Below are 11,267 nucleotides of genomic sequence, written 5' to 3' on the forward strand. Positions count from 1 at the left end.
TGCTTGAACCTGGGAGGTAGAGGTTGCAGTAAGCTGAGATCGCGCCACTGCACTCCAGCCTGGGCGACAGAGTGAGACTCCATTTCAAAAACACACACACAAACAAACAAAAACAAAAAAAGTAGTACTCTTCCCTTGTGGGGCTGGCAGCCTAGTAAGTGAGATGGATAGGCAGGTGACTATGGAAGTCCCTGTATGCCATACTAGAGAGTTTAGATTCTCCTCTGAGGTTATAGAGAATAGGACATTCATGTGAACATTTATTTATTGCATTCCACTACATGCCAGATACTGTTCTACCTGCTGGGAATATAGCAGTGAATCGTTCATTTTCATGAAGGGTTTTGTTGCAGAATTCTTTTGAGCTAGCATAGAAGATAGGCTGAGTGCAGAGACACTACAGGCAAATAGAAATCCTGATTAGGCCAAGGCCATAAGCCCCAGAGTACAGGCTTTGATATGAGATATTGAGATGTCTCGCAGGCTGACATAACAATGATACTCAAAAAGAAATCAGGGATGTAACATGTAGACTTGGAAACCCATCCCAAAGATGGGAGGGCTGAAGTTCAGGATCCCTGGATGAGAGGCTTTTATGGTTGACCATGACCTGGATCTGTCTGGGACCCACCTGCAAACCCACTAAATCACTATTTCTCTCTGTCCCCATTTGGACCCTCTAGCCATGCGTCGGTTCTGTGACGTGCTGCAGGAGCAGAAGGAGGCTTTGATAGTGAAGCAGTTGGAGGATGCAATGAGGGAGTAGGCCGTCTGCCTCCCAACCAGCAGTTCCAGCCCGTCACTTGCTCAGGGACCCGCTAATGACAGCCTCTGGTCCAGAAGGCCAGGGTGTCTTTTTGTCAGTGTTGTGATGGAGAAAATGGTGGGCTCCTCCAGGAAGATCTCATCTGACCCAGTCATCACCCTCCTTAAGCTGAGTGTCTGCTGTCTTTGGAAGCTTTCCATCTTTTTAGTCTTTGCTATCCATTATATATGCAAAATGTTTTTATTGGGGTTGGGGTGGAAAGACCTAGAGACACCTAGAGAAATAAAGGAAGTTCTCTGGGCCCCTATTTAGATGGTTTATTTTTATATTCAGTACCTAATAAATTCTATACTCTTAAATTCTAGGCCCATCTTATTTTCTTGCTTATATTCTTCATAATCATCTTTGGAAGCCAAATGATTTTCTGTCCTCTTTAATTTTTAAATTCTAAGGCAGGTTCTATGTAAAGAATACTGTCTAGAGCAGGCAAGAAAAAGAAAGAAGTCATCCTTAATTGATGGGCCATTTTCCAGGTGTTGGACGCAATGTTCTATAAGATTCTTAGGAAATCACATCCACTTCCACATGACCTGCTAAGAGGCAGGTGGGAGTATAATTGCAGGTATTCCTGCTTCCAAATACTAGAGTTTGCTCTACTTTTACCTTCCCAAAAGGCTTTTAAAGTCTCTTGTTGGGTACGGTGGCTCAAGCCTGTAATCCCAGCACTTTGGGAGGCTGAGGCCAGAGAATGGCTTGAGGCCAGGTGTTCGAGACCAGCCTGGGCAACCGAGACCCTGTCTCTACAAAAAGTAAAATTAAAGTAAAATTAGCTGGGTGTGGTGATCTGTGCCTCTGGTCCAAGCTATTCAGAAAGCTGAGCTGGGGGGCTCACTTAAGTCCAGGAGGTCAAGCCTGCAGTGGACCATGATCGTGCCACTGCACTCCAGCCTGGGTGACAGAGTGGATAGAGTGGGACCCTAGCTCAAAAAAAACAACAACAAAAAAAAACAAGCATGTTACCCTAAGGGCGATGGGGAACTGATGAAAGGCTTCCAGCAAAGGGGGTCCTTAGCAGCTCTCCAACCAGAGGGTGGAGGGAAACATTAGCTATACCTTCCCCTTCTGTTCTTTCTGTTCTCCCATAATAACTTAGAAGGCCCTAATGTGTAAGGAGAAGTAGCAGAGGTAGGTGCCAGGTGGGGCCTTGGGGATTAAGGGTCCAGGGTCAGGAGTCAGGTAGGTAGAGTTCTGCCTATCACCCAAGGTCACATGGCTAGTAGGTTATTCAACTTTTCTAAACTTCACTCTTTAAATTGGAGTATATAGAACCTTCTTCTCAGGAACTGAGACAACTCACATGAAACACTTGGTCTACTGTCTGGCACATAATAAGAACTCAATGACTGGTCGATAGGACATTACTTATTTATGTGGCTCTAAGGAGGAAATTTGCAAGCTGTACTATTTTGCGTTCACAGAAAGCTTTCCTAACGTGTAAAGTTGTCAAATTTGGATTGAATTGCCTCGTGGGCAGTGAGATCTCCATTTGAGCTAATCTGAGATGAATATTTCTTAGCGTGTTTCAAGGGATCTATATAGGGTGGAGCAAGAGGACTGACCTGATCTTGGATTCCTTCCATCTCCAGGGCTTCATTAACCTTGGCACCAGTGAGAACAAGCTCTGCATGGATCTGATGACTGAAAGAGTAAGGATGTTCTGGGCTGTGTTGGGACCCGCCCCTTCAAAGCTTAGTCCCCCTAGCGTGCTCCTCAGCTGTGGTAGATACAGGGGTGAGACATAGGAGCTTGGAAGAAGAGTGAAGAAATAGCTTCTAGAATAGCACATTTAACCTCCTGGCCTTGCTGACTGTCCAGAAGTATTCTCTGATTAGGTATATGGTGGGAAGGTTGCTATGGGAACCTCCAGGTCAAATACTTCCCAGTGAGGTATCTACTTGTGTAATTTATGACAAGATGGTAGCCTCCATTCATTAAGGAGCACTCAGTGTGTATACCCATACCCTTTCTAGGAGGTCACGTATGTGGAAGGCAAACACTCTTGTACGAACTAGGAGTAGGATGAGGCCTCTTGGACTTCCCTGGCCTACGTGTTTTCATGTTCTATTTGTCAACAGTTGCAAGAAAGGGACATGAACTGCATTGAGGATGCCTTGCTGCAGTACCCTGATTGGAGAGGGCAGCCGTTGTAAGTGACTTTCAGATTTAGGGTCTCTTGGTCCCACAGGCAGCTGTCCTTATCCAGAAGGAGGATTCAAGGCACCAAATTCCTGGTTGGTTACCTCCCTGTCTCTTTGGGTAATAACATCTAGAAAATGCCTAGAGCAAAACTTCATCAGGAGGCAGCCTGGTATAGTAGGAAGGGTTATTCCTGGTATAGTAGGAATAATTCAAAAGGCCCGAGTTTTTGTGCCAATTCTCATTTATTCTCTGTGTGACTTGGGGAGTTGATGGTCTCAGTCAGTAGCCCTGTGATACGAGGTTGGACTGGGTAGCAAAAGTCCCTATTAGGCTGGACAATGGCCATCCAGACCATGAGCGAGGAAAGGGGCTCGGGAACCACAAGGTCTCTCTGGGTGTGTTTACAGCCTGCGTGAAGAAGTGGCCCGGTTCCTGACCTACTACTGCAGGGCACCTACCCGACTTGATCCAGAAAACGTAAGTCAGTTTCCCAGCCTTGCTGCCACCCTGGTGGAGGGCTATATTCTTGGAGGATGCGCTGCCCTTTCTAGGGGGTACAAGGAGAACCAGTGGAGACTCTCAGGGGCCAGGGCAGTGTGAAGGCCAGTGTGTCCCAGCTGAGGAGGTTTCCTGTGCCTGTTCCGCCCAGGAGGATGGAGAAAGCGTGGCTACCCCTTCTCACATAGGTATTGGTTTTGACTTATGCCTCTCATGTGTTGTCTTCAGGTGGTTGTTCTAAATGGCTGCTGCTCTGTCTTCTCTGCCCTGGCCATGGTTCTGTGTGATCCAGGCGGTAAGTCAGTGGGCTCTGCTTTCCCTCTCAGTGAAATACTAGCAATGTGGGTAGGAACACACAGGCACTGGACTTTGAGGAAGAAGAGCATCCTGACTCAAGGCCTTTTCCCCACAGCGGTGGGCCTTCTCCCACACTGACTGGGTTATCTTCCTATTTCTGTGGGAGCAAGGGGTTTGGATTCTCCATTTAATGGAAGAGAGACATGATGGACCTCAAGGAGGTATGCCCCAGGAATGACGATGGGGGCCTACCTACTAAGTTCATGGCTGGGCTTTTGGGCTCAGCTGCAGTACAGAGAGCCATGGCAACAGGCTCAGACAGTATAGATTTCTTATCTCTTCAGAAAAAGGTTAATGAGTCCTGGACCAAACAAGCTTGAGTGGACTGTTCTCAACCTCCCCCGTAACAATGCTTAAGCAAGAGGCTCCAACGTTAAAGAGCTCTGGATGCATCAAAAGAAGTGGCTAAGATAGTCCCTTTCATGCAAAGGAGCTTCTCTTAACTCATCAGTAAGGCCAAATGGATGGGAAGAAAAGAAAGTGAGATCCCTAGGTCCAAACAACTGGAGCCCTCCTTGCGCATGGACCTTGACCTCTGATATTTGGCCTGGATCAGTTGAGACTTTCCTAGTAACCATTGCTCCGTCTGCTAGTGAGCCTTGTTTAACTTGTGCCCTGGATTCTGGGTTATTCAGTGATATTCTTCCCTCTTCCTCTCTAGTGTACCTGCAAAGAAGAAACTAGACTTTTGTTTCCCCCAGTGATGTCTATAATAATGGATAAATTTCATAGCACCTGAACCTAAGAACATTAATCCCCCAGTAGAAAGGATCGTGAAACTGACTTTTTTTTTTTTTTTTTTTTAGTTGACAGCTTTGCTAGTTTGGGGAGCCTGGCAACAGGCTCTGATTGGGAGACTTTGAAATGATGGCTCTGTCTCTCTGTTTCCAGAGGCCTTCCTGATCCCTGCTCCCTTCTATGGTGGCTTTGCCTTTAGCTCCCGCCTGTATGCGAAGGTTGAGTTGATTCCTGTCTACCTGGAGAGTGAGGTCTGAATGGGGCCCCTTCCCTGCTCCATACACCCAGACAATGGACTGTTCTGGGGACACTTAAAGGGGTAGAAGGGCTTGCTTTCTACCCATCTAAGTGGTTGGTTAGGGGTGGAGAAGGCACGGGGACTGGCACTCTGGTATGAAGGCAGAGGATTATCTGGGGCTTATGGGAAAGAGGAATCAAGGCTTAGACTTTAAGAGACACTTCTCACATAATGTTTCTCTTCCAGGTCACTGTTACAAACACTCAACCTTTCCAGCTCACTGTAGACAAGTTAGAGGAAGCCCTGCTTGAAGCTAGGCTTCAGGTAAGGAGGGAACCATATTTTTAGGATGGCCACTGCTGGTCCTGAAAGGGATTTGAGTATTGAAACTCTGGTACTGCTTGTTCACCAAGACCTGGTGGGCTGTCCTTAGTTGGAAGAGACAGTGAATGATCCAGGGGTGTGTCCCTCTAGATCCCTGAGTCCTATGGAGATGTTATAGCAGCCCCAGACTTCCTTCCCATTCCCCCTCTTTGGGCAGTAGAGTAGTTGCTGCTTCAAGACCCTACCTAGGCCTTTTAGGGTGCCTGACCTGTAAAAGATCCTTGGCTGAATTTAGGGTAGATGCAAAGGACTTGTATTCACTCAGTTATATTTGGGTTTTTCTTAGGGGAAAAAGGTCCGAGGCCTTGTGCTAATCAACCCTCAGAATCCTGTGGGTGACATCTACTCCCCAGACTCGCTAATGAAATACCTGGAATTTGCCAAGAGGTATGAGTTCCACCCCTTGAGACTAGGTAATGTTCCTTGAAAGGATTCCCGTCACTTATAGTCAAGTAGTCAAGAGCCAGATCTGGTGGCACATGCCTGTAATCCCAGCACTTTGGGACGCCGAGGCAGTGGATCACTTGAGGTCAGGAGTTCGAGAACAGCCTGGCCAACAGGGTGAACCCTTGTCTCCACTAAAAATACAAAATTAGCCAGGCATGGTGGCGGGCACCTACAATCCCAGCTACTTGGGAGGCTGAGACATGAGAATTGCTTGAGCCGGGGAGGAGGAGGTTGCAGTGAGTCGAGATCGTGCTCCAGCCTAGGCAACAGAGTGAGACTTTGTCTCAAAAATTAATTTACCCTAAATATTCTTACTATACATCATACTTTACAGAGTTATATAAAACTGAAATTAAAATGAAGGAAAACGCTATCACATACTTACCACTTCAAACTTTTTGCCATTTCCTTTCTAGCCTCAGCCTATGTATTGACATTTACATAACAGTCAAAATACAGTTTTGTTTTCTGAGAAATATGTCACTTAAAAATATACAATTTGTTACTTTTCTACTTAAGCTTAAGTACTTTCTCCCAGCATCCATTTCGGAAGCCACTTGGGCTGGAGTGCCGAGGAAGACACTCTCAGACCTTGTGGGATGAAGACGTGTTCCTACAGAGCTTCACCGTTCCTTTCTAAGAGCAAGTTAACCTTAGTTTTCTCTGGAGTCCTGAAATAGTCCTATTACTTAAGGCAGATAACCTTCCATTTTCCATAAGAAACAGACTTAGTCAAACTTCATGACTAACCCAGACCAATGAATGGTGCAGCGCGGGGTCAGGAGGAAAAATGCTAGAGGGGGTAGGCAAGAATTGGATAGAATGAGTTCACCTCCCAGCTATAGCACCTGCTAATTGACTTTACAGCTAAGAGCCTTAGTTTCTTTTTTTTCTTTTTCTTTCTTTTGAGACAGAGTCATGCTCTGTCACCCAGGCTGGAGTGCTGTGGCGGGATCTCAGCTCACTGCACCCTCCACCTCCCGGGTTCAAGCAATTCTCCTGCCTCAGCCTCCTGAGTCACTACAATTGCAGGCATGCACCAACACACCCAGATAATTTTTGTATTTTTAGTAGAGACAGGGTTTCACCATGTTGTCCAGGCTGATGTTGAACTCCTGACCTCATGATCCACCCGCCTTGGCCTCCCAAAGTGCTAGGATTACAGGCATGAGCCACGGTGCCCAGTCCGCCTTAGTTTCTTTATCTGAAATGGAGATGACAGTAGTGACGATTGTTGGGAGAATGAATGAGGCACATAAGCAGTTAGGAGCTCCTGACTCTACCAGTTAAAAATTATCTGGGCTACCCAACCCCTTCCCATAGTCTCTGCTTGATGGTTGAATGGTTAGCTAAGGTTAGACAAGACGTTCTCAACGTGTCTTTTGGTTCCTATTCCTTCTCATTACCCCCAAGCTAGGTCCAAGGGTCCCTTCTGGTGCATCACCCCATCTACCTTACTATGCCCCTTGGAGGGTCAGATGGGCTGCTGGGGCAGTAGGAGTGCATGATCTGTGTCCAGAGAACACTGTAAAAGACATGACTTCAGATTACAAAGATGATTGTAAAAAGCATGCAAAGAAAAAAGGTTAGAGATAAGCTAGACCTTCTTCTTCTTCTTTCATCTAATCTACAGGTATAACTTACATGTGATCATAGATGAGATTTACATGCTGTCTGTGTTTGATGAATCCATCACATTCCACAGTGTTCTGAGCATGAAAAGGTGAGTTGGTCTCAGCTGGAGTTGAGAATGAGAACCACAAGGTTCTTGTTTTGCAGGGTGAGTTTATGTGACATGAACTTAACTCAGTTCCTAGCACATAGCCAGTTAACTGCTCACAGGGGCTGTGAATGCAATCAAAGCATCATCTTTCCCCCTAAATGTCTTCTAGTCTATATGCCATTTTGTATACAATAATTTGAGGTCAAGGTAGAAAGTCTACCATCAAAGGTCAAAATAAAGCCTCATAAAATGCCAGGGTAGGAGCTTCTTGATAAGTAGAGCACAGGGAAAGAAAAAGGAGGCAGAACCTTCTGAAGGGTAGTATCTGGCCCTAGAGAAGGGATTCCAGCATTCAAAGCAAGGGAAGGAAATGCCTGGCAGAAGGAACAGCTTCACCAAAGATGGAGCAGTAAGAAATATTCAGGCATGTTCTAGAAATGATGGTGACCCACATCTGAAGAGCCAACTGCCAGGAAGGTAGCTTTGGCCAAGCTGTAGGAGAGCCACATGTCAGGCTGAAGGCCCTAGACTTCATTCAGTGGGCACTTGGGTTCTGTTCCCTCTGGGTCTTCAGGGATACCTTGTGTTGACTTCCTGGCTTAACTGGGACAACTGTTTCTTGAACGTTAGGCCCTATAGGCCCTGCTGTCTAGGAAGAACCTCAAGTCCACTTTCCCCTCATATACCCCAAATCTTCATCAACTATTTCTCTATAACCTTAGTTATTTTTTCCATTTCTTCTTCAGTTTGCCTGATCGCAACAGGACCCATGTGATCTGGGGTACCAGTAAGGTGAGCCATTGCTTTCTCTCCTTGGCTAGGGAAGGAGGAGGAACCGGGAATAGAAGGCAGACAAAACACTTGTTCCTGTTCCTACTTTTCTTCCTCTAGGATTTTGGCATCTCTGGCTTCCGCTTTGGTGCTCTGTATACCCACAACAAGGAGGTGGTCTCTGCTGTGAGTGCCTTTGGCTACCTCCACAGTATTTCTGGCATCGTACAGCACAAGCTGTGTCAACTGCTCCACAACACAGGTACTGAGCTCTAGCACAGGCCAGCATGTTGGCTGGATGTCATGGCCATGGGGAAGTCTTGGATTTGCTTGGGTCTCTGATGTGCCCTTAATATACTGAGACCCCATTTGCTGTCTCAGATTTAACTGTGGTAAGACGTGAAGTTTGAAGGAGGGCAAGATAGGGCAGATAACACAGCAGAGTGTAGACAGAAGATGGAGGTGCTGTTTTAAAACACAGGACGAGGCCAGGTGTGGTGGCTCACGTGTGTAATCCCAGCACTTTGGGAGGCTGAGGTGGGCAGATCACTTGAGGTCGGGAGTTTGAGACCAGCTGGCCAACAAGGTGAAACCCGGTCTCTACTAAAAATGCAAAATTAGCCAGGTGCGGTGGCGCACGCCTGTAATCCCAGCTACTTTGGGGGCTGAGGCAGGAGAATCTCTTGAATGCAGGAGGCAGAGGTCGCAGTGAGCTGAGATGGCGCCATTGCACTCCAGTCTCGGTAGAAAAAGTGAAACTCTGTCTCAGAAAACAAAAACAAAAACAAAAAACCACAGGATGAGCTTAATTTCTGGATGTCTGGTAGCTTGTGTTCTGCCTAGAGGTGGGATGGCTAATCCTACTCTAAGTTGTAAAGGTAGGAACTTCAGAAATTAATCTTTATGTGAATATAGATTTTCTGTCCCCAAAACTGCTTTAGACAAAGATTATAAAACCAGAAACAAAACAAACACCCTGACTCTTCTAACACAACATAATCTCATCTTCCAAGGTGGCCAAAGGAGAGCTGCCATTTGGGCAAGTTGGTGTGGCTAGACCTGTGGCACCTGGATTCATCGTCCCCTCACTTGGATCTCAAGTGAATGCTGGCCTCAGAAGGGACTTTCCCCTTTAAAGCCATGGCCAAAGCTTAGAGACTCACTTTCTTTACTTCCCTGTAACAGAACAGATACGAAGCTGGAAGTTTTAATTCATAGCTGGGATATAATGAAACAAATGAATATCATTATATTTGCTGGTTTAGAAAACAATCTGCTTTCAGGTCTGGGACGGGAGAGAGGTAGACAGGAAAAATCCAACTGAATGCTTCCATAGATATCAAGACCTTTGATACTTGGCAGAAACCAGATCCCAGCCCCTTGAACACTGGTCCTCAATCTTGGATGGACATGGGAATTTCCCAGGGAGCTTAAATACTGACATGTGTGTTCCGTCTTCAAAGACCCTGATATAGCCTGAGTTATATCAGATATGTAGCCTGAGCATCAGGGCTTCTAATAGTTCCCCAAGTGGTTCTGTTCTATGAATGCTGAGGGCAATTGGCCAAGAGCATCCCCGGGCACACATGTATTCCTCCAACTCCATTGTATGAGGCTGAAATTCGGGTGGTAGGAGCTGCGAGTCCCTGCTGCTTGCCCAGTTAACAACAGCAGCATCAACCCCTATTAGGGGATTGACTCCTTGCCTCAGGGCTGTGAACTCAGAGAACTTTCCTACTAGACCTTTGAGAAGCCCAGTGTCTCTACCAGAGCCTTAGATAAGAGGTGGGTGTATTGGGTGTAGACACCATCAGCTCAAATATGCTAGAGTTAGTCTTAGAAATAGCTTGCAGGGTGTAGTGGTTAACACCTAAAATCCCAGCACTTTGGGAGGCCAAGGCAGATGGATCACTTGAGGCCAGGAGGTTTCACCTGGCCAACATAGTGAAACCCCGTCTCTACTAAAAATACAGAAATTAGCTGGGTATGGTGGCATACGCCTGTAGTCCCAGTTACTTGGGAGGCTGAGACATGAGAATCGCTTGAGCCAAGGAGGTGGAGATTGCAGTGTGCCAAGATTGTGCCATTGCACTCTAGCCTGGGTGACAGAGGGAGACTCTGGGTTGTTTTTTTTGTTTTTTGTTTTTTTTTTTTTTTTAAACAAATAAAACAAAAACAACAAACTTGCATGAAGCCCAGGAAGGGAGCATTTGGGAAGGAACTCTCGGTAGATTTCTGTAGTAATATCTGTGACAATGTTTTTCCTCTACCCATCCAGAATGGATTGACAAAGTGTACCTACCCACCAATTGCTACCGGCTCCGGGAAGCTCACAAGTACATCACTGCCAAGCTGAAGGCATTGGAGATCCCCTTTCACAACAGCAGGTCTGGCCTCTATGTCTGGATCAACTTGAAAAAGGTGTGTTCTGGGAATGAGGACAGGTGTTCTTGGGCAGACCTGCCAGCTGGGTCTTGGGCTCAGCTCTATTCCTCTGCCCTCCCTAGTACCTGGATCCCTGTACATTTGAAGAAGAACGGCTCCTCTATTGCCGCTTCCTGGACAACAAGCTGTTGTTATCCCGTGGCAAAGCCTACATGTGTAAGGAGCCAGGCTGGTTCTGCCTCATCTTTGCAGATGAGCTCCCCCGGCTAAAACTGGGTGAGTGGAGCTCACCTCCCAATCCTTTAAAGATGCCCCATCAACTTAATATCTCAATCTTCTCCCTGTCCTTAAACATCCTATAGATCTAGGCCTTTATTCCCTGTTTCCATGTCTATCTTTAGTTAAGTGCTTTTGCAAACAAGAACTGATATGTACCGCAAGCACCTATCCATTCACTACCCATTTGGGGTATCTATTCTGTGACTGCCATTGAGTGAGGCATTGGGCCAACAAGCTAAAAAGTACTATTCTGAGGCTGGGCACAGTGTCTTATGCCTGTAATCCCAGCACTTTGGGAGGCCGAGCCAGGCAAATCATGAGGTCAGGAGTTTGAGACCAGCCTGGCCAGCATGGTGAAACCCCGTCTCTACTAAAAATACAAAAAATTAGCCAGGCATGGTGGTGTGCGCCTGTAGTCCTAGCTACTCGGGTGTGTGCTGAGGCAGGAGAATTGCTTGAACCTGGGAGGTAGAGGTTGCAGT

At 46.5% G+C, this 11,267-nt stretch overlaps 1 protein-coding gene across 1 annotated transcript in view; it reads left to right on the forward strand.

Moving 5' to 3' along the window:
- Positions 1-11,267, forward strand: part of ACCSL (1-aminocyclopropane-1-carboxylate synthase homolog (Arabidopsis)(non-functional)-like) — a 22,955-nt gene that overhangs the window by 4,913 nt on the left and 6,775 nt on the right. The window contains exons 2-13 of the mRNA XM_011963556.1: positions 2,413-2,472; positions 2,902-2,972; positions 3,373-3,442; positions 3,692-3,758; positions 4,712-4,809; positions 5,043-5,120; positions 5,467-5,567; positions 7,261-7,350; positions 8,097-8,142; positions 8,242-8,383; positions 10,400-10,542; positions 10,629-10,782. Of these exons, the coding sequence (XP_011818946.1) occupies positions 2,413-2,472; positions 2,902-2,972; positions 3,373-3,442; positions 3,692-3,758; positions 4,712-4,809; positions 5,043-5,120; positions 5,467-5,567; positions 7,261-7,350; positions 8,097-8,142; positions 8,242-8,383; positions 10,400-10,542; positions 10,629-10,782 (1,120 nt within the window). The remainder of the gene's footprint in view (positions 1-2,412; positions 2,473-2,901; positions 2,973-3,372; positions 3,443-3,691; positions 3,759-4,711; positions 4,810-5,042; positions 5,121-5,466; positions 5,568-7,260; positions 7,351-8,096; positions 8,143-8,241; positions 8,384-10,399; positions 10,543-10,628; positions 10,783-11,267) is intronic.

This window comes from Colobus angolensis, unplaced genomic scaffold (genome assembly GCF_000951035.1).
Source record: "Colobus angolensis palliatus isolate OR3802 unplaced genomic scaffold, Cang.pa_1.0 Scaffold61, whole genome shotgun sequence".
Classification (NCBI taxonomy): domain Eukaryota; kingdom Metazoa; phylum Chordata; class Mammalia; order Primates; family Cercopithecidae; genus Colobus; species Colobus angolensis.